The 24,331-nt window shown below is 36.8% G+C and overlaps 1 protein-coding gene across 2 annotated transcripts in view; it reads left to right on the top strand.

Annotated features, from left to right (window-relative positions):
- Positions 1–24,331, top strand: part of LOC150082765 (endonuclease/exonuclease/phosphatase family domain-containing protein 1-like) — a 97,602-nt gene that overhangs the window by 31,008 nt on the left and 42,263 nt on the right. For both annotated transcript variants that reach the window (XM_090377586.1, XM_090377587.1), the window contains 3 exons: positions 17,520–17,568; positions 18,471–18,587; positions 23,477–23,611. In XM_090377586.1, coding sequence (XP_090233712.1) covers positions 17,520–17,568; positions 18,471–18,587; positions 23,477–23,611 — 301 coding nt within the window. The remainder of the gene's footprint in view (positions 1–17,519; positions 17,569–18,470; positions 18,588–23,476; positions 23,612–24,331) is intronic.

Genomic DNA, 24,331 nt, shown 5'->3' with positions numbered 1-24,331 from the left:
AGAAGCCAAAACCAACTGCCAGAAGTACTCTATCAAATTGTTCAACACGTAGTGGGCATATGCAACAGGATTTTAAGAAACACCAAAGCATCCACGCAGAGTTTAAATGTGCATTCCTGGATAATGATTACAGTTCAGTCTGTTCCATGTGTAATCGGCTTTGGTCCAAGAATGATGTGGATTGTAACAGCTCGAGATCTTCTTCAAACAGCATTTCCAAATGAGGATTTAAGTCAAATGTTGGCCTGTAACAGCTATCGTGGCTCTCTCAAGAACAAAGTGATTCCGGCTCTATCAAAGTCAAATGGTTTGAAATATCATCTGATGCCAGAGCACTGCCGAAACTAGATTTGGTAACAGAACGTCTCATATCTCTGAGGCTCCCGTTAATGCAGATTCATTGCCTGTGGCATTCATACAGCCAATATGGGATCCTTGGTCAAGTGATAAACGTTTGCCTAAAGAAGTTTCACTTAACTTTTGCTATTGCATGCTCGGCACATACACAATTTTTTTTTTTTACCGTGCAGCGCAGACAAGAAATTGGAAATTACAACTAAAGCCATTGTACATTGCTAAAAATTGAAGTCCTCAGTGTTTTATGCATGTCCTCATTAAATTTAAACCTGTGATTTATAAAAATAGCTCCAATGCTTGGTTGACGAATGATTTTTTGTTTCATTGTTTGAAATTGAGTATGTACCATCAGTGAGATGCCATTTGCTTTCCAAAAAAACTTGAAGAAAAGGCACTGTTACTGTTGGATCTTCGGCTGATGTCTCGATATCGAAAGATGGCAAGATGAGAATCATGTTTCTGCCACAGGACACAACTGCAATTCAGCCCATGGATTAGGGCATTATTCAAGCCTTCAAAGCATACTATTGTGGTGAGCTACTAGCTGGCATTGTGGAACTTAGAAATTCAAGTTCTATAATTTCTGAAAACATTATTGCTGAAAGACATGGCATATTATTGGATTAGCATGAGAGGAGAGTAAGTTCAACAGCAATTGAAAACTGCTGAAAAATGTGCATTGAAAAAGAAAAGATCACTAATAATAACCTTGAATTAGCAGCATTTTCAGAACAAGAAGCAAAGGCTGCTTGTAATGTACTTGATGGCAGTCTTGGAGCAAATGACCTGGCTACTTGAATTGAGGTGGTGTGCAAGCTCCAGTTGCGCATTACCTGAGCGAGGAAGAAATTACAGCCTCTTTGAACTATGGGAAGACCTTCAATAAACAGAAGGCCAGTGACATGGGGAGTGACTCAGAAGATAATGTCTGCAAATCAAAAGATAACTTGTATAAGGATGAAGCACCAGAAATTAGAATTAGCATTAGTACAGGCATATGATGCAAGAAAGCAAGCTTATGCAGCATCAGCCAAAAAAAAAAAAAAAAAAAAACCCTTCCCATTTCACCCATCCATTCACTTGTCCACTTCTTCCTTGAATTTATTTAAGCTATCAACTTCCACAATGACAGATGGGCACCTCCTTAGCCAGGTGGGAAGGAGCAGCAGTGCGTAGCACACGCTTCTTGATTACACCGTGGTTCAAGCCCATCACCACCAAATACGGAGGATGCGGAAAGATCAGGGAATGACCACAGCATATCCCTGGAGCAACATGGCCTTAGTTGCTAATGCTCCTAAAAACCAAACAAACAAACAATAACAGATGAAAGTTTTTTCCAGCAATCAACTACCAGCTGGCTAAACGCAAATTTCCGCACATCTATTTGACAACTGTCTGTCTTCAATTTCAGTTTGTCTCAAGTTTGTAATTTGAGCAAGAGGAAGAATCCCATCAACATTGAGCCTGCTCAATCCATTCAAGGCCTTATACACCTCAATCAGATCTCCTCGTAGGTTCCTAGTCTCGATTCTGCAATTTGCAGAACTTAAGCCTTTCTTCGTAAGGGCATGCTTTGTTCTCCTCACCAGTCTTGTTGCCCTTCTCTGTACTCGTTCTAGCAACTCTACATCCTTCCTAAAATGAAGCTTCCAGACCTGTATGCAATACTCAAGGTGAGGCCTAATACAAGGGGTTAATCGCCTCCGTATCCCTGCTAGCAAAATTCTTGTATATTGTACATTGACAAGGCTTAATGACCTGCACTGGCAGCCTGTCTGCACTGCTCAGAGAACTTCATATCTGACTGCACAATTACCCCCAGGTCTTTTTGATTTTCCACTTTCCCGAGTGTAGTACCATAAAGTTGGTATGTTTCTCTTCGATTAGTGCTACCCATATGCAGTACTTTGCATTTGTCAGTGTTAAACTTCAGTTGCCACTTCTCAGCACATCTACCTAACTTTTCTAGATCCTGTTGCAGTAGCATACTGTCTTTACTGTCATTGACAACCCTGCCAACCTTTGTATCATCTGCAAACTTGGACATTAAGCCTGACATATCTTCATCAGTATCATTGATGAAGTATATCAGGGGGATTCCACTAATGACATTAGTCCACAAAGAGCAATGTCCATTGATTACCGTGCTCTGTCTTCTCCCATTCAACCATCCTTTTATCCATTGTAGCAATTTGCCCTTAATGCCATACTGCTCCAATTTGTACAGCAGTCTTCCATGTGCAACAGTATCAAAAGCTTTTTGAAAAACCAAGTATACAAAGGGTACTAGGAAAGTTTTGCAATATGACGCAACAATGAATCACAGGAAGCTGCTTGTTGCTGCATGTTGAGACATGTTCATATGTGCATAGTAGCCGCCGCGCCAAGTCGATGGGCTCAGTTATTCATTAGTAGTGAGAGTGTAAAGTGCTTGCGATGGCATCGTGGTCACGAAATGAGATAAGGACAGTTTTGCGGTATAATTTTGTGCGTGGTTTAACCATAGACCAGTGCTTAGAAGAAATGACTCTTGCACTAGATGATGATTGTCCACATCGTACAACGATATTCAGGTGGTATAGAGAATTCCAAAGGGGAAATTTCACTCTGGAGGATTCGGAGAGGCCGGGAAGGCCACGAACGTCAGTTACGGAGGAAAACGTTACTGCTGTGAGGAAAATGCTTGACGAAAACAGGCGAGTGACCTACCAACAGATAGAGGATACTTTGGGCCTAAATGCACCAGCAATTCGTTCGATTCTGCAAGATCATTTGCACGTGAAGAAACTTTGTTCTCTCTGGGTGCCACATCAACTGACTGAAGAGCAGATGACACGACGTGTGACTTGGTGCCGGGAGATGTTAAAAAAGTTTGATAAGGGACAATCTCGGTATGTGAACAACATCGTGACAGGTGACGAGACTTGGCTGTACTATTACGATCTGCCGACCAAGGCTCAAAACAAAGTTTGGGTCTTTGATGATGACGACACCCGTAATTGTCAGAAAATCCCGATCTGTAAAGAAGAAAATGATAGCTGTATTTTTCAAATCAAGTGGAATTGTGGAATGTGTCGTTTTGGACACGCAGAAGACAGTCACAGCTAAGTGGTATACTGAATAATGCCTGCCTAAAGTCATTGGATCTATGAAGAACCTGCGGCCAAAGTCAAGAATGGACACCTGGTACCTCCATCACGATAATGCTGCAGCTCACCGCGCCAAAGCCTGCACCGAATATTTGACCACGACCGGACTGAAACTTCTCGAGCACCCTCCCTACAGTCCAGACCTTGCTCCCTGCGACTTTGCACTGTTCCCGCATGTGAAAATGAAGCTAAAAGGGAGGCGGTTTTCCAGTGATGAGGACCTTCTACGGGCTTGGGACAACGAGTGTGCTTTACTCCCTAGTGAAACTTGGCAGAACTGGTTTAAAGATTGGTTTTGGAGGATGGAGAGGTGTATTGAATGTAGAGGAAATTACTTTGAAAAAATTAAATAAACAAAGCTGTATTGCAAAACTTTCCTAGTACCCTTTGTATGATATCAAAATTATTTGTATCCAGTTCCTTTGTGACCACATCATAGTATCCAATTAAATTGGTCAGACAAAACTTCCCCTTAACAAACCATGCTGTCTGAATTATTACTGCAGTCTTGTCTAAATGATCCTGTAATTCTTCTTTAACCAGCGACTCCATTATTTTCCCTGGAACAGAAGTTAAACTAACAGGTCTGTAATTACTTGTGTCACCGTTTGATCCCCCTTTGTGAATTGGAGATACATTTGCACATCTCCAGTCTGTGGGAACCTCCACTGATTCCAACAATGCTCTCATAATTATGGTTGAGGGTTTGCTTACTTCCTTTGCTGCCTCCTTTAATATAACTGGATAGATCCCATCCACTCCGGGTGCCTTTCTTATGTTTAACTTCAATAATTTATACTACACTTTGCTCCTAGTTATTACAAAATCATTTACCTCCCTGTTAAAGTTTAATAAGCTTCTGTTCTCCATTTCCTTATAGAATTCCTCATGTGTGAATGTAGATGCAAAATACTCATTCGGTTTGGCAGCTATCTGAGCAGGATCATCTACAGTTAAACCATCAGTATCAAGCAGACTAATCTGATTCATCCGCTTCCTTTTAGAGTTTATATAAGTAAAAGTCTTTGCTGTTTTTCTTTGCATCCTTTGCCAAGGATTTCTTGTAATCTACCTTCACTTGCATAACCTCCTTTGTGACTTGATTACAGACTGGCTTATATCTACCATAGACTTCTGTGTTGCCTGATAATTTATATGCATCCCACGCATTTTTCTTCTCTGCCACAAGTCTCATTAGTTTACTGAAAAAAATACTGTTTAAGGTTTAGGCCCATTTGGGCCTAAACCTTAAACAGTATTTCTTAGTTGGTACGAAAAGCTTTGGCCCCAAGTGCCAAGCGATTCTGTGATCAAGTGACTTTGCTCTGAATTAGCGCTCTTTCTTGAAGTAGAAATCGTTTCCTTATTTAAAGCATTTATTAACACACAATTAAATAATCCATAGTAAAGAAAGCAACTTTACTAGATTAAGAAGGAAAGCAACCTTCTCTCTCTCTTTTATTTTTTGGTTATATATTAATTACTAACCTCCTAGTGCTTGGTCACAGGGGTGGCACTGCTCCTGCCTCCACGTGGCGGGGCCGGTAACCTGGAAGGGAAAAGCTCTCCCTTCCAGGGCGAAATGGAGCGAACTGACTCCAATACCCAGGAATCCACTGGGTCAACGGACCCGAATAGAACTGACCCAAGATATGAGAAATCTAGTTCTTTCGGAGACACCTCTAAGGCAATCAGAAAAGGCGATACAAATGACTCTGTCTCCACAAAGAGATTAAAAACAGACGTTAAAATTTTAATTTCCCCAACATACATTATTATACATTCAAAGACTGAGAAAGCGGTAGGGCAATTGTCACCCTTTCTCATACAAAAAACTCTTGAGAGTTATGTCGGCCCACCAAAACAAGTTAAAAGACTAAAATCAGGCGACATTTTGGTAGAAACAGCCAACGCTAAACACTCCGAAAAATTATTACAAATGACAACCTTTGCAGGAATACCAGTAACGGTATCCCCACACAATACATTAAATACCTCAAAAGGTGTCATTACGGAATGGGACCTTCTAAATGTGCCCGAAGAGGAAATTCAAATCGAGCTTCAGGAACAAGGAGTCATAAGTGTTAAAAGAATTACAATTAAAAAAGAAGGGATAATCACCCCCACCAGGAATCTGATACTCACCTTCAACACACCTAAAGCGCCCAGATCAGTAAAAGCTGGATATCTACACTGCAATATAAGACCGTACATCCCGAACCCTCTCCGTTGTTTCAACTGTCAGAAGTTTGGTCACTCACAGACAGTATGCAGAGGAAAACTAACATGTGCAAACTGTGGTTCGCAAGAACATGCCACTTCTACTTGCACAGCTGGAAACCATAAATGTGTAAATTGTAAAGGGGAACACACCGCATATTCAAAGGAGTGTGAAATTTGGAAGAAGGAAAAAATGATACAAAAATACAAAGCAGAAAATGGAGTTTCATATCAGGAAGCTAAAAAGGCGATTATAATAAATATAGCAAACAAACCTTCTTATGCGCAGATTACCACAACCAAAAAGGCTCCGGAAATTAAATTACCCAATTCAAAATGTTGTGGCACACAAACGGATGTCACAATCCCCCCAGGAGAATCCATCTCAGAATGGGTTCGTGAGTTTTACAAACCATCTCCATCACAAAAACAAGAAAAGATTATCAATACTCCGTTATCTTTCCCACCAGATAATTCAGAAAATGTAAGGAGAAAAGGAAACAAAGAAAAGCTAGGTAGTACAGGGAAAAAGATTTCAGAACAAATGGATACAGATGCAAGAAACCAAGGAGAGGAACCAGTCCTCGAAATCTTCACTGAAGAAGAAATGGATACGGGTAGACCATACTTTTCAAAGAAAGATAAAATTAAGGTAGACAAAGTTAAATCAGCCCCAAGGAAGCAATCCGAGGGAACATCTAACCTCAAATGACAGGTACAATTATCCAATGGAACTGTCGAGGTTTTCGCTCAAACACTAACGATGTTATAGACCTCATCACCCAGTATCACCCACTAAGTATCTGCCTACAAGAAACATATTTAAAACCACAGGACAATAGTATAATCAAAAATTATATCATATATAGAAAGGATCGCATAACGAATGGAACAACGAGAGGAGGAGTTGCAATATTAGTTAACAGACATGTACCTTCCCAAACAATACCATTGAACACACCATTAGAAGCAGTTGCAGCCCGTCTAGCAATAGGCTTCAACATTACCATAGCCTCAATATATATACCCCCTAATCAAGAATTCCAGTTTAAGGATTTCGAAGAGCTGATCACTCAGCTACCACCTCCATTCTTTATCTTAGGTGACCTAAATGGACATCACCCACTATGGGGCGATCCCAAAATAGACCAAAAGGGTAAGCAAATAGAAAAATTAATTGTCGAGAACAACCTAATGATTTTAAATGACGGCACACACACATATTTCCACCTTCCATCAAAAAGCAGTTCTGCAATAGACTTATCAATCTGTTCCCCAACACTGTTCCCTATGACTAAATGGAGCGTGCACGAGACTCCATTGAGTAGCGACCACTACCCTATTATTTTGAAAATCACGACGAAAACACCATGTCAAGTCAGTAGGCACCCCAGGTGGAAAATATATGATGCAGATTGGGAAACATTCAGGTTACTAGCCAAGTTAGACTGCAACATTATTAAACGAGAATCAGTACAAACATCAGTAGCCTATGTTACTGATAGTATGCTTCAAGCTGCCGAAAAGACAATACCTAAAACATCTTCTAACATTAGAATATATCCAAAACCATGGTGGAACAAAGAGTGCTGGGAAGCTAAAAAAGAGAGAAATAGAACCTGGAACCTCTTTCGCAGAAATCCAACAACAGACAATCTGATACAATTCAAGAGAGCCAGAGCTAAGGTCAGGAAAGTGCAAAAAATAAGCAAAAAAGCTGCTTGGATGAAATTTGCATCCACTATAACTATTTCCACACCAGCTACACTTATCTGGAAAAAGATCAGAAGGATGACAAATAATTCTCAATCAAACCCCTCTCCCTTGCTAGATTGGAAGGGACAGCTGGTTACAAATACCTTAGATATAGTCAATGTGCTTGGTGAAAATTTTTCGAATACATCTGCTAATTGTGCATACCCCACTGCTTTCAAAACATACAAGAAAGAGGCCGAAAAAATAAAACTAAACTTTTCTAGCAATCAGTGTGAACAATACAACTTGCCGCTCACAGTAGCAGAACTAAAACAAACTCTAGTGCAGGCAAAACACAGCGCAGTCGGTCCTGATGAAATCCATTATGCAATGATACAACAATTAGATGAACAGTCCCAATTAGCGCTGTTAGATCTATACAACAAAATATACTTGGAAAATTCTTTCCCAAAAAAATGGCACCACGCAATAATACTAGCTCTCCCAAAACAGGGAAAAGATCTATCAGACCCACAGAACTATCGTCCCATAGCTTTGACCAGCTGCTTAGGCAAGATCTTAGAGAAAATGGTCAACAATAGACTAACATGGTATCTAGAAAATAATGATCTTCTCAACTCAGAACAATTTGGCTTCAGAAAAAATCGCTGTACCTTGGATGTACTTATACAACTGGAAAATCAAGTAAGAAATGCGTTTCTCAGGAAACAACACCAAGTCATGGTTAATTTTGACATCCAAAAGGCATACGATACCACGTGGCGATATGGTATACTTAAAAGATTACATCAACTTGGCCTTAGAGGACATCTACCCCTCTACGTATGCAATTTCCTTAAGAATCGGACCTTCCAAGTTCGAATGAACAATACACTTTCCAATATATTTTATCAAGAAGAAGGGGTCCCTCAAGGATCTGTACTTAGTGCCACACTTTTTGCAATCCACTTCAGCACAATACTAGAACAAATTCCAAACAATATCTTCACAACTGTTTATGCTGATGATTTCAGCATTTCTTATCAAGCGCAGCATATGAGGACAATAGAGCGGCAATTGCAAGTAGCCATTAACAGAGTCATAAAATGGACAGAAAGAAATGGATATAGAATATCGGTACAAAAGACTGCATGTATACATTTCTGCAGAAAAAGGAATCTCCATCCAGACCCAGAACTCAGGCTGAAAGAACAGATCATCCCAGTTGAAAATAGTGTCCGTTTCTTAGGATTAGTTTTTGACAAAAAACTGACTTTCCTAGAGCATATCAGTCACATAAGAGTCCACTGTTTGAAGAAAATGAACATCTTGAAGGTCCTATCCGCTATATCCTGGGGAGCAGACAGGACAATCCTACTACGTTTATATCGCCTTCTCATTCGGTCTAAGCTAGACTATGGTGCCCCAGTCTATGATTCGGCAAGACCTAGTGCCCTGAGATGGCTCGATCCGGTACATCACTGCGCACTCCGTTTAGCCCTTGGAGCTTTCCGCACCTCACCCGTGCAGAGCCTGTACGCCGAAGCTCAAGAACCTCCTCTGCAAATCAGAAGACAAAATCAATTACTCTCTTATGCAGCTAAAATAAAATCCTTACCAGATCACCCTCTACACAAAACTCTTTTTACTTCTGAATGGGAACAACATTATCAGCAACAACAAAGAATCAATAAACCTGCGAATGTAAGATTAAAAAACCTTCTTCTCAGTAGAGAGCTTAACCTAGATAACATAATTCCGCTGACGAAGCAGTCTACCCCACCATGGATAATCAGACAACCTTTATGCGACTTCTCCTTCCACTTCTGGGACAAACAAACCCTTTCCCATATAAACCATCAACAGCTGCACGCTGCTTATAAGGCACAATTTTCAGATCATTGCTTTTTATATACAGATGGATCCAAAACTGATTCTCATGTGGGAGCGGCAGTTTACTTTTCTGACATCACATTGGCCCAAAAACTCCCAAAAGACTGTAGCATTTATACTGCAGAACTGCAAGCCATTATGTTAGCACTAAACGAAATCGACCATTCAAGTTTTCAAAACAGCATAATTTTTACTGACTCTCGTAGTTCCATGATGGCAATACAAAATATCAGTTCTAACAAACATCCACTACAACAGCAGATTCAATACAGAATATCCAAACTCCTTGAACAACATCGTAACATTAGATTTTGCTGGATCCCAAGCCATGTCGGAATACATGGTAACGAACAAGCAGACAGAGCTGCTAAAGAAGCCAACAACAATATTTCCGCATCAGAATATATCTCTTTCTCAGACTACAAACGCGTTATTGATCACAGTGGGATACATCACTGGCAGCAGCAATGGCAAGTACTTACCACTAACAAATTGCATCAGATTAAAAGATTACTCCAACCATGGAAATCCAGCATTCAGAAAAATAGACGCGATGAAGTGATACTTGCTAGGTTAAGGATAGGACACACATATTTCAGTCACTCTTATCTTTTGCGAGGAGAAGATCCACCCCTATGTCCTATCTGTCACACACAACAAACAGTAGAACATGTACTGATTACTTGTCCAGCCTTTGAAGATGATCGCCGAAACTCCTTCAAAGAGCTAAACAAACATCACTCCCTCACTCTCAAAACCATACTGGAAGATAGAAAAAATATAGCAGATGTTTTTCAGTTCCTCAAGAAAATAAATTACTATAATCAAATATAAAACTAAATATTACCTATTACTCTTGGAAATTATTAGCAGCAATATACCAATTAGAACAAAACCGATATATTAAATCTTACAGGCGCATTTTAGCCACAGTAGCTCTTGCGCCAAGAATTCTTAAATCAAATCAAATCAAATCAAACGAAAAGCTTTGTAGCTTCTAGGATTAATTCCTTGAATTCTTCCCATTTAGAATTTGCTGTTGGTAACATCATCAGTTGGGCCCACTATAAAGAATTTAAAAACTGTCTGAGATCATCATAGTCACCTTTATGAAAGCAAAAACCCTTCACTTTATCCCCGATGGTAGTTAAATCTTTAAGTAAATCCCACATTAGTACACACTGTGATCACTGCCACCTAGTGGTTCCTTTATCTGTAAATTTTTAATGCATGAATAAACACTGCTGATAATTCAGATCAAGGGTCTTACTCCTTCTGGTTGCCTCTCAAACATGCTGTTGTAGAAAACAGTCATTCAATAAATCCACAAAAGTCTTGCTAGTGTGCGAGTGACCAACCCACAAGTTCCAGTCAATATCTGGGATGCTTCCATTATAAGACCATCTGATTTAATTGCTGACTATTTCTCTGTGTAGTTGTTCATTGTACTCATCAGAGTCATTAGGCCTATAACAAACTCTTACCCTCATTTTTGCTTTTCTAGTAGTTTTGTCACACCAAATTGACTCAACATTGCACTGTCCATCTATGTGAACTGGATGCAATTCCTTAGATTTTATGGTTTCTTAACTAAATTGTTACTCACCAAATTGCAATTCTGCATTCCTTATATCTGTGTGACATCACATCTCTGATATCTCAACAATATCCAGTTTTGATGTCTTGACCAGCACTTCAGATTCATCAAATTTATTTACTATACATGTACTCCTTGCATTGGTGTACATGCAAGTATACATGTACCTGTTCTTACTTAGTTATCCTAACACAGCCCATGTATTTACCGTATTTCCCCATGTATAAGACGCACCTTTTTTCGAAAAATTTGGGGTTAAAAAACTGGGTGCATCTTATACAGTGGTTTTAGATTTTTTTTTACTTGCAGTTCCCGCTTTTTCTCGCTTGTTGTCTTTGCGCTCATTGTTTCGCACTTGTTACTGGTATATTAGGTTACGTTTTGCCACGTTCTGCCCAGAAATGGCTCAGAAAAGATTTTCGTACAGTGCTGAATTCAAGTTATAAGGAGTTGTATGAATTTTATGGTGAATAAAACTTGAGTTCAATAACTTTATGTAATACATTTTTTTTTTCAAATTTTGGGCCCCAAAATTCAGGTGCGTCTTATACATTGGGAAATACGGTACTTATTTAATGATGGCTTCCAGCAATTCCTCAAATCCCTAGCAGCTTGTTTTCCAGGCTGCTGCTCATTCCAATAGAAGCATTACAAGAATCACTTCCACCTCTGCCTGCAGCTACTGTTAATCTATTAGTCTGTGAATCCCCCCCCCCCCCAAGCTAGCAGGTTTCAGATCCACCTAACATTGCTCGATAGCATTAGCAAATATTCTTGCACCATTTCTATTTAAGTGAATTTCATCCCATAGAAGCAATCTCTCCTGTTAACAAGCACAGACCACTCTAAGAACCATAGCCAGGTGGGCAGGAGCAGCAGTGTGTCGCACACGCTTCTTGATTAGACCGGGGTTCGAGCCCGTGCCCACCAAATACGGAGGATGCGGAAAGGTCAGGGAATGACCACCGCATATCCCCGGAGCAATATGGCCTTAGTTGCTAATGCTCCAAAAAATAAAAAATAAAAAAAATAACAAGCAAACAAAAACAAACCACTCCAAAAAAAATTCTATCCTCCCAAGAGCCTTGCACAATCTCTCCAGGGCCGAATTGATTTACAAGGCTCTAATCGTATACTCCTTCCTATCATGTTTGGCCAGGTTTGCTGACACTTTCAAATTTAACCGTAAGTCGTGACTTTTTTTCGACATTGACCTGTACTTGTTAAACAAAGTCTTGGAAACATTAATGAGGTGAGGCCTGGTTAGAATGTTAGAGTAATAGTGAACATCATCGTTCATTGCATCTGACTGCTATTAAGAATTATGTACTGAAAAAATTCTGTCGTCAATTCAACCATTGTGTATTAGTAGAATGTAAAGGAGTGATATTACCAATACTTTATGTAACCTTTAATACTTTATATATTAAAAACTTTAATACTTTTAGTCTGTTATCATAAAACATTAGTAAATAAAGTATTTATATACTAAATAAAGTGTTTTTATGTAAAAAAAAAAAAAACGGGGGAAAAATGGTAAAATTATTTCAGCTATAATGCACTTCACTTATAACGTGATTATTAAAGTAGTTGCATGACTTCCACATTATATATATCGTGGTTGCACTGTTTCCCAAATTATTTTTTCATGTCTATGTAGTACTTCAGGGAAAAAAAGTGAAAAAGGTAAAAAAAAAAATCCAAGTTCCAGAATAGGCATAATCAAATTGAGTTCATTCTAAGGTTTTGACTTGTTTCTGAATTATATCATGTGACAGTGCTCCTGAGATTTGACCCTTTGTCTATATGATCATAAATCTTCCAATATCACATCTGTTTTTCTTTGAGAATTTTTGCATACAATAGATTACAGTACTAGAAATTCCAATTCTTAATAAATTACTCTCCACTTCAGATTTTGTAGTGTATGGGTTAACATGTCCATTGGCAGAATGTAAACTTCCATCAGAATGAACCTCAATTTTTTTTTTTTGCCTCAATGCAACTTGCATCCTTTCAATTGTGGTATATAAACAAGCATTGTAAAAGGAAAGGCACATGAAATGAACAACTGTTCAATAGTGCCACACTGATTGAACTATGGACTATTTGCAGTATGGCTTTTTGCTTAGTGTCAGTTGCACTGTGTAAAGAGCACTATAAAAGCTGTATACTTGTACAAGATGTATAAAAGCTTGGTTCACAATTTCATGTTCTTTGCTTTTGTTGAAATAATTTTATTTAGTTTAGTATTTTTTCTTTGCTTATAAAGTTATTTTATCTAGTTTATTATCTTCCACAAGAAGAAAAGGTAAAATTTTTTGAAGATTTTTCTTGCTGAATTTTAATTCTTAAAAACAAGATGTCATCCTTGGTGTGCATGTCTACTGATAAAATTTTGTATACAAAGTGTTTTATTATAAAATTTTACCCTAAAAGGTTGTTATAATCAGACATGGACTGGGTCAAAAATTCTTACTGGGGAAAACAAATGGAATGTATTGGAGGTCAGAGTGTAATATTGAAAATCACACTGGCCTCTGGCCCACCAGGGTTTCCTTGATAAGTCTTATGGCCAGTCTGCCTCTGGTTATAATGGATCCACTGCCTAGGACATAAGGAATTAAAGGAACAAGGATGGACAGTATATTGAAGCTGATAACAATGAATCAGCTCTTTATAATATATCATCTGATACTGAAATGGAATTCTATTCAAGTGATACAGATTCTGAATCTGGTTCAAATATATCTGTTGATGTTAGAATGCTACAACAACAAATGCCGGCATTACTTGGGGTGATGATTCTTTGCAGGTGAAATCCCTTCCATTTATTAAAAAGTAGTGCCTACTTGTTCTAGTACCCCAAGAGAAGGACCTCAAAAAAGCACTCTAAGGCACACAGAAAGGACCCTTGCAAATATATAGATGGCAGCGAACAATGTTAAATATCATTATCATTGCTCAGATGTAGGCAGCCACATTCTTTATATTATAACCTCATGATTAACATTTCTAGATGAAGAAGCTTATACTTCTTTAATTATTCATGATAGATTGACTATTTCCAATAGTGTTTGCATATTAAGTTAATACAGTAGTTGTCTAACTTGTTCAGGCGACAGGGCACCTGGGAGTCAGGATGCTCTTTGCAGAACACCATGAAATATTGATAACAATATTTCATGGTGTTCTGCAAAGAGCACCCTTGTATATTTAATTCCACCATACAAACTGAGAACAATTTTACTAGCAGAAAACGAGACCACATATGTATCCAAATCTCTGCATCTCAAAAATATAGCACACAAAATATTTTTGAAAATCTGGTGATGTAGCAGGAGATGCTATGTCTCCATAAAATGTAGCTGGCAAAAGACATAGCTGGTTGGATTTAGACACTTGTTCATTTGTTTTGTTGTCTCTGTTAAAACTTGTCAGGAGATAAGCAGCAATAGGTGCCAAAGATTTATGAAAAAATTATAACAGAAGAACTTCAAATTTAGGAAATTCTATCCATTAATTAAATTTTTCTGTAATTTCAGATAGATTGCTATTATTCAATTTTAGTGGCAGAACATCTCAGTCCAGCTTGTAGAACATTAATTTTGATTTTTTGGTATTGCTTTCTTACAATGCTTTATATATCTTCTTCAGTAATTAACAATATGATCACAACCATGTAACAAGAAAGTTGTTAATATCATATAATAATAGTATTACTTCTGAAAAATGCATAAGTAATGGTAAGGACTTGTTCTTGTGATCCACTGCCTGAGAGAATCCATGCAGCCTGCAGCTTTCAGCATTTTATCTGTTTTGACTCCTGGCAAAAATAGGTCAAATATTCCTCTGCTATGTTTAGAGGACAACAAATACATCTCAGCTGCAGGTTTTAGATTTTAATGGATAAAAGTTTATTTATCTGTCATATACTGCTGTCAGAGCTCTTTATAGTGGCCCTCTTTTTAATGTCCCACATGATATAGCATCCTTTGTGCATAGTGTAAAACATGGTGTTTTAATGGCTGTTTGATTACTTTCTAGTGTAGGTAAAAGAAGTTAACTGTTCTTGACTTTAAACTATTTTTTAATGTAGTCTCCTTGTAACCTAATACTCTTTGTCCAACAATTCTCCAGATTCATGATTCAGAGTCTTGTAGTCGTTTTCTTTGAAGGTCTTGAAAAAAGGAGTGTCAAATCACCTCAATATTGCAGTTTTGGCTGTGATTGGTAGTCATGAAGACATTTTTCATCCATAGTTACATATCCAGAAAGCTTTTAGGATCCGCTCAATAACAAACAAAAAGTTGCTTTGAAGTTTTGGATCGAAAATGTTTCTGACTTGTCAAAAGGTAGGGACTCGTGCAGAAACCATTGTCAACCTAATTCATTTGATAGAATGTTTTGCACCTGTTCAATTAAAATGCCTGTAGTTCACCATTTCATATGCTGTTCATCCATCACCATGTGATGAACTTTATTGATGTTTTCTAGAGTGGTTGCTGTTAGACATCCACTGCACTGTTCATCTTTGAAGTTCATTCTGCCACATTTAAATTCAGCCACCCAATATTCTACAGTTGCATATGACAAATTCTCCTGATGTATTTACCATCTCTTCACAAATATCCTTGCTTGATAATCCCTTTTTGTAAAGCTATTTTATTACAGCTCTGTGTTAATTTTTTTTTCAATTTATGTAAACTCAAACTTCAGTGATCTAAAAAAAAAAAAAAAAAAAAAGGAAAAATAGGTGTTGTAAATTGTTAGCTATAAATTTGCATGCATTCATATAAAGGTTCAAATTATTGGAAAAAAAAAAAAAAAAAAAGTTTGTTTACTGCATATAAAACCAGTATCTATTCATGCATGCAAGAAATTTAAGGGGTTTGGGTGAAGATTTATTGTCATTTTGGTGGATTAAATCTTTCTATACACCAGAACTGATAATCATGTTTCTACAATCTAATGAAATTTACATTTAAATCCTAAATCTTTTGATTAAACTTAAGACTTTAATAATAGTGAGGATCACTTTAGTACCTTTCAAAATTAGCTAATTTATTATATTGATAAAATCCAAGTCAGATTGCTCTTTTTTTTTTTTTTTTTTTTAATAATCAGTTAAACTCACATTGCTTAGCCCCTAAATGCAGGTAAATATCCTTTAAAATGCAAACTAATATATTAACTATTTTAATGTATTAGTTTATAAGTAAAATAAATGTTTCAAAATAAACAGAGCATTCTGCCTTCTATTCTGAAAGCTAGTAGTGATATACACTCAATGATCACTGAATTAAGACCACTCCAGCTGTAATGGACTGTGTCACATAGCTTGCAGTATAAAAAGCCAAACAGCCTTGTACATTAGAGCAGTTTGACTAGGTGCATATGGCCTCAGATGCCAATGTGCCTTTAAAAACCAACTCACCCACTCACATTAGAACAGTGGTAATTTGTATCTGGTCATGCAAGTCAAAGTGATAAAGTAGCAGTTATGGAACATAGTAAAGATATCACGGAGTTTCAAAAGGACATAATTATGAGAGCTTGACTGTCAGGTGTGCTTCCATATTGAAAACCATGTCTTGTTGGTTGCTCATGGCTCATTGTGGTGAAGGTGTGTTCAAAGAATGGTGTCAAACGGGTCAAATCACTTCCTGCCAACAGAACTATAAAGAATTATGCAGTGGATGTTTGTGGTGAATGAAGGGTGCAGTGCATTGTAAGGGCTCAGTAGCAGGTCACTGTGTTACAGTTGACATTGCAATACAATATAGGGAATGCAAGAACAATATCTCAAATATGATGATGATGCATCATATACTCAGATATATGGGATTCCATAGCAGATGACCCAAGAGACACCCTTTCCTCACTGCTGATCATCGCCATGCATGATAACAGATGCCTTCATACATGGCGCAAGCAACACGAGTTTACGGATCCATCATGCATGGCACCCACTATTCAGGTAGGTGACAGTGGTTCTTAATATGGGGCATCTTTTGTTGGCAAGAACTAGGACCCCTGGTGCATATGGACCAATGTTTCACTGGTGAGGTCTACCGGCAACTCTTATGAGACCATGTGCACCCTGCCACATTGCATTTTTTCCTGGACTAAAATGGGATCTTTCAAGGCGATAATGTGCTGTGTCATTTGGCCTGCACTGTGCACAAGTGGTTCAAGGCACACACAACGAAGATATCACCCATCTTGATTTGCCTGATCTCAATCCATTTGAACACCTGTGGGATGTTCTGGAAAGGGAAGTGAGGTGTATGAACACACAACCATCATCTATTCCAACACTGTGAAAAGCCTTGCAGGCAGCATAGGTACAGATCCCTATGGACATTTTCAGACATCTAGTGAAGTCAATGCCTAGGTGAATAGTGGCTGTTATCATATTTGATTGATCACTCAGTATATTTTTCTTCACTCTGATGCACTATTTTTTGTATTTTGTTATACAAATAATGCCACATTTATTACGTTATAGCTATGTTAATTTAAACTTTTTCCAGGAAAATAATTTTTCAAAGAATTTTATGATAGTGCAGATTATTTTTTAGCCTTCATTTTTCTGTTTTTAGTTTTAGTCTTCTTGCTGTTCAAGATACCTCTAAAGATGCACTATCTCTGGTAAGTCACCATCTATGATTCATCATTACATTATTTGTTTTTATTTTTCCCTCTCAAGTACAGTAATGCATTTATAAATTTCATAAAGCACCTACTGTGTCTGTAACAACCCAACTCCCATATAAAAACTAAACTCCCAGTTGGACATATTTCAATGAGGTTTTATATTTGGGTCTTTTAGAAAAAAATTTCAATCCCTCTGAACCAACAGAAATTCAGTAATTTTTTAAAAATTAAAAAAAAAAAAAAATTATATAAAATTTCAGGTTCTCTCTACATAAATAGAAGTGTTTCAGTGTTTGCTGTTACTTAACAAGGAATAGTCAGATTGATCCCAAATTTCAGCATATGTTCTGTTAGTTCCTGGGAAAGTACAGAAACCTATATTAGTATCAGATCTTCAAGCATTATTCAAAAAAAAAAGAAGTCAGATTGAGACCAAATTTTCAGTGTATGGTTTGCCAATCGCTAGTTGCCTTTAAAGATCAATTATAATTCCATATCAACCTGACCAATTCTGATTTCATATCCAACCCACCCACACAGAAGTGCATTATAGCCTTAGTTGCTAATGCACGATAACAGATGCACCAATAAAATCTAAACCCACCCACACAGAAACATTGCAATAAACTTGGAACAGCATTCTGATCCCTTTTTAAAATTTCAGAACTTCGAATATTCTTCTAGACCTTTGTACCAAATATCATGTTAAAAAGGACTGCTACATAAATCTCAATACACAACTACCCACCATGTGGTGAGGTTTTGTAAGCACTTATGCATGTTATTTAATAATTGAATGTGCCTGAAATGTAACTCAATGAATATGTTATACCTAATTTGTTATACATATGTTATTTCATAAGAAAAATTCAGTTATATAGTCAATTTTTATTTAGATAACATCAGAGCTCAATGATCCTCAGCTGCTCTCTGTGAGGAATTGGGATTACACTGGGAGATGGCATAGTGTTTCTTCCCCATGTTCTCCGAACTCTGAGGTTTCAAATCCAACAGTAAGTGCTATGTTGCTTTCATTGTATGCTTCACTTATTTTGATAACACAAATGATAACACATTTGTGTTATCAAAATGTTTTTATTTTATAGTAGTGATCGATGCTATTTAATAAATAAATATTAATTTATTGCATATTACAGCAAGCCCTTCACAACATGGCTAGTGGCAGATAATTTAGTACAGAGGAAATAAAAGATTAAATAATCAATGTACGCAGTAATATACATATGTGCATAAAACACAGAATATGAATTATATTACATTAGGCATTAAGTTTCTAATTACAGAGTTGGTTGAAGGCAGGCTACTGTTTGGCTTTCTTTTCATCTGATTGGAAATCTTACTTCTGAAGGCTTGAGAAATCTTTCAGCAATCAATGAGAATGTTTAGAAAATTTATGAGATGAAGGGGTGCATTCGAAAACATTCTTTCCATTTGCTTGAGTCAGAAGAGGTCAGATTTAAATTGTTGGTTTTTTGAATTGTCTCTGCTGGGAGCTGCTGTTATTATGCTGCTATATTTGGTGAATCACTTGCAGAAGTTATCAACTTTGCAAGAAGCATGATTCAGAGTCCAGGCTTGTTGATGATCTGTTGCAGCTGTTTTGTTTGTTTGTTATTTGGTTTTTAGGAGCATTAGCAACTAAGGCCATATTGCTCCGGGATATGCGATGGTCATTCCCTGACCTTTCCGTATCCTCCATATTTGGCGGTGATGGGCTCGAACCCGGTCTAATCAAGAAGCGTGTGCTACGCACTGCTGCTCCTTCCCACCTGGCTACGGAGGTGCCTATCTGTTGCAGCAGCTTTGTGTTTATTGGCATAAAGCTGTTGCCTGGATTGTTTGAGGAAAATCAAGTTTGCTGTTGGATCATCTTAGAATCCAATACTCTGTGGAAAGGAATTTCTTGATGGTTACTTGAAGTTCTCCAGACCAGATTTTGGAAGCATATGACAGTATGGGAAAGATGCATTGAATTTTTTGAGCAATATGTAAATAATGAGAATTAAAATAATGCTTTCTGTCTAGATGTTTGTGGGCATAGACATTTGGAATTGAGACTTGCAATTTTAATTTCTATGTGGTTTGGTTGTTTCTGTAAGCATAATTTATCTGAGTAGATTGTTTTGCATTGATAGTGAGATTCAATTCTTTCAGATACCCGATGCTTCTATACATCTGTAAATTCACATTCTGGCTAACTTTGCAAATATCATCAGAAGCTTTTGAAATAATAAATAGCTTAAATCATCAGTACTTGCTAGGATATTCGAATTTGCTTGCAGGAGTGGTTGTAGAGACACTGAAAATATAGTACTGGGAAGTACATCTCCTTGAGGAATGTCCATTATGGTTGACAAGAACATTGTTGGTACTAGTGAGAAAGAAGAGATACCTATGATTTAGACTGTGCTGTAGATAGGAGAATACTGCTGTGTCAATGAGAAAATGATTTTTTGATATCTCAACAGCTTTCCTGTTGAGATATCAAAATTCGAAAGCACCTTTGATGTCTAAATGAAATGTGGCATTGTGCCTTATCTTGAAACGCAGTTTGGATGTGCACAATGGTGTCAACTGGGCTTGCTGTTATGGAGTGGTGTGCTCAAGGACCAAAATACACATTGATGGGTGCATTAGTGAAGATTGTATTTTTATGGTATGGCAGCATAATTTTAACAATTTTTAAATAATTTTAGTTATTACTGACAAAATAGTAATTGATTAATAGCTTGTATGGTTGTTACTGCTAGCTTGTTTAGGAATCAGAGTAATCCTGAAAGTTTTCCATTGTCTTGAAAAGAATGGCTGGGAAATGCACCTGTTAATGATTTGCACTAAACAGTCAATGATGTATGCACTAGACAATTTAATAATAAAACTAGGAATGCCATCAGCACCTTCACTACTATCAAGGCATTACTGATTTATTATCTACTGTACTGTATTCTTTTTAGTTAAAATGTTCATCTGTACTGTATTCTTGTTAGTTAAAATGTCTTGTTAGTTAATTCACAATTAGTTAAACAGCAGGACTTGACTAGGAGGCATTTTATGTTGCACGCAATCTGCTTGTTTGTAAGAATTTAATTCTTGAAATTTATGCTGCATATCTTCAGCAAATATGGCAGACTTGCTTGTTTTTGTATTGCACTTTATCCATTCTACAACTTGATCATGCTCTTTTATTGTGTTTAGTCTGAACATTAAATAATTTCTATATGACTGAATTTTTTTTGAGCTGAAATAGTGCTCTGTTTTTTTTGTTTTTTTTTTATATTTTGTGTGTGCTAATAAAGTGCCATATTTCTCCCACTGTCTGTGGTATTTTTGCTTACTTTTAAAGTATGGTTTTAGATGGGATTTGAACTAAGGTTTGGAATGAGAAGATAGTCTTACAAGTTTGAATGCTGACTTTTTTTAGTTGATTGTATAGGTATATTTCTGAGAAAATCCCATGGGTAATATTTTAAGAGCTACAAACACTTTTCTTTCCAAAGGAATTTTATCGATGATATTCTTTTGGTGATTCTAGAGTGGGATGAGATTCTCCATAGTAAATTGGTGCTTGCAGTTTTATGCTTCTCTGGTCAGATTTAAATGAAATGTTGCTGCTCAGTTTTTTTTTTTTTTTAAATGGAAGATCAGAATAAACAAGACTGAGCAATTGATTTCCTCTAGTAAAAGTGATGTTGATTTTTTTTTAGCTCCTGGTGCTAATAAGGAGTTGAATAACTTCATTTGTAAATTATATTTGGGCAGGGGGAGATTAGAGCTGCCCATTATAATTTATTTTAATTTGAGGCTTATGAACAGTAGTAATCCATGTTATTACTTTATTAATGATGTTATCTGTAAGTCCAGGTGGAATATAAATATAAATTTGTAGCAGTGAATCTTTAACTTGGATTAGCAGAGAAATTCCTTCAAAGCTGTAGGTACTAGAGTTGTAGGCGTTCATAACTTTCAGGTCAGATTTTAAAATAACTGCTTCTCCCCCCCCCCAGCTCCACCTCTTCGATTAATCCTTGATGTCATATCGAAGGCTTAGTGTCAGACAATGTTAACTACAAAATTGTATTTTTGTTTTGAGACAACTTCAGTTTAACTTTATACAAATAACAATGCATATCGTGTCGTAGAAATGTATTTCTCTAGTAGTTTACAAGTTAGCTTGGACTATAAGGACACTTCTGGTAAACCAAGAAAATGTCAAGTGAAGTTAATTACAAAACTTTTATTACAAAATGATTTTGTAGTTAATGTTGTTTGACACTATACCCTCGATATACGGTGTGTGGTTGAGATTTTTTGGCAGTAGGAAAATGTCGTGTAGAGGTTCCTGCATCCACAGTTCAATTAAGCATATGAGTTGAGATTCTTCTGTTGATAATGCAATAAGCATAGACAGTTTTAATTTTTATGCTTCTCACATGTTGAATAAAAATGTTGAGATGTGCATTTGTGTCAGAAAGATGTTTGAAAACAAATGTTTTAAGTGGCAGGTTGAATGATTCAACAGATTGAGAATTAGATAGCTTTTTACTAGGGTTGTTGACTGTAACTCCAATAGTTCAAAAATATGGCATGATGATTTGGCCATATATCAGAGTTTAGATATTGTTGTTATTCTTTAGCTCAATTCTGAAATATGCGCCGACCGGGCTAGCCGAGTGGGTAAAGTACCTGCCCGGCAACCCAAAGGTCGCGGGTTCGATTCCCGCCTCGGGCTTGGATCAAAGTACTGCAAAAACCTTGGGAGGTGCAATATGGCCACAGAAGCCGATGCACCAACAACTACCAAATCAAAAAAAAAAAAAAAAAAAAATCTGAAATATGCATATGTGGGATGTTTGGTATTCATTTTGAAAGCTCTACTTGGTATTTCTAGCTCTAAAAGAAGATGATCCATCTGCTGGGAGGTAGTATTGGGATCGAACCTGATAATAAAGATATTATTAATATTATACCTCAAACTATTTTGATTTCTTATTTTAACGTACAACTGCACATTTCTTATTTCCATTATACTAACATATCTATTTCTGCTGGGAAACTTGGGATTTTTTAGGCAAGCTGCTATCGGTAAGCACTTTAGGAGTGAGATCAGAAGGATCACTTTGACACTGCACATACAAAATGTCAGGGGGTGTCTGTTGATTACTCATTATGTTGGGATTCAGTTGTATGTTTGGATCAGCAGCAAGTTGCAAGGAAGCTTGATTGCATTCACAGAGAGACATTGAGATAGAACTAGATTTTGGAAAATCACGCAGATGTTTTCGCATTTTTTGCTGGAACAAATTTTTCATCATCTGAACTGAGTGCTGGAACTGCAGCAACCTGATATTCACAAGGAGGTTGAAGGTTGGTAATAGAGGGTTCTCAGCCTTTGCCTTGAGATCAAGAAGCATGTGATAGAACTTATACTGCCAACCTTCTAACTGAAAAAGATGCTGTTTAGCATTAGTAGAGGCATATGATGCAAGAAAGCAAACTTATGCAGCATCAGCCAAAAAAAAAAAAAAAAAACACTTCCATTTCACCCCTCTGTTTGTAAAAATAATTTAATATCATCATTTTCTCTAAATTGCTTCCTCGGCATTTGTTTCAGAGTAGCAAATGGGCTATCGGCCTTTGGAGATGTAGGTGGAGGCATTGCTAGTTAACTTCACTGAATCTAATAATAAGATAATCCAATTACGTACTGTTTTAAGACATACACTACATTAAACAGCTTCCTTAGGTGGCATATTGAATAGGAAATTGTTTGTTTCAGTTCTGATAAATTTTGTTTTAATTTTTGTGTATTTATTCATTCACAATTCTACAGTGCTAGTTTTACATAAATCATAACTCATTTATGGTTAATTTATCTTTACAGAAAATTTTGCAGAATGGGTTTCTTTATGACAGTAGCCACGGAATAAAGTTACAAGACTCAACAATTGTGCCTTTACCTGTGGATAAAACAAAAGGACTAAATATAACTTCCCAGCCACTTCTTGGATGGTTCAGGGTAAGTAGCCATCCTTTTGGTGGCTATTGTTATAATGTTATAAAATAATATATGATAATAATTATTTATTTCACATGTAATAAAAATAAAATAAGTACATGATAAAAATAATGTGAAATGTTTTAATTTTTATTGAGGAAAAGCTTAATATTCCTTGAAATCACAAAACTAAATCCTATCCAATAAAGATATATATATATATATATATATATATATATATAAGCCTGTTCTGGCCGTTCGTGTACTGACACTCTTTTTTAAGAAGCAATGCAAAGCATTCTGATTAAAGGGATGGGTTTACATGCATGTTTAATTGCAGCATATGTCCCACTACTCTCATTGCACTGTGTATTAATTAGGGAAAGACATGTCATAAAGTTATGCTATCACAGTGAGACTTGGTTGTACACCAGCTGTAAACAGAAATATGAATAATACTTATGTAAATTTGGAATGGTATGATACATAACAATATAAATTTGGAATGGTATGATAAGATAATTTTTAAATAGGACAAAATAATTGAAAGCACTTCACCCTATGTAAATTTTGAATCTGTTTATTAAAAGCAGGCTCTTCTTCAGTGATTGCTGCCTTTTGCTACCTTCAACAAGGCAAAAAGATAAATTTTTTTGTCATTTAAACTGACATTATTTGACATTTTTTAGACTCATGTGAAAAATTTTTCAAGTAAAGAAAGTTAATAAAAAATTATTTTTG

The sequence above is a fragment of the Mastigoproctus giganteus genome, chromosome 7 (assembly GCF_048544385.1).
Source record: "Mastigoproctus giganteus isolate SK-2022 chromosome 7, ASM4854438v1, whole genome shotgun sequence".
In the NCBI taxonomy this organism is placed as follows: Eukaryota; Metazoa; Arthropoda; class Arachnida; order Uropygi; family Thelyphonidae; genus Mastigoproctus; species Mastigoproctus giganteus.
The sequence above is the reverse complement of the archived record's forward strand: the minus strand, read 5'-3'. Positions and strand labels throughout refer to the sequence as shown.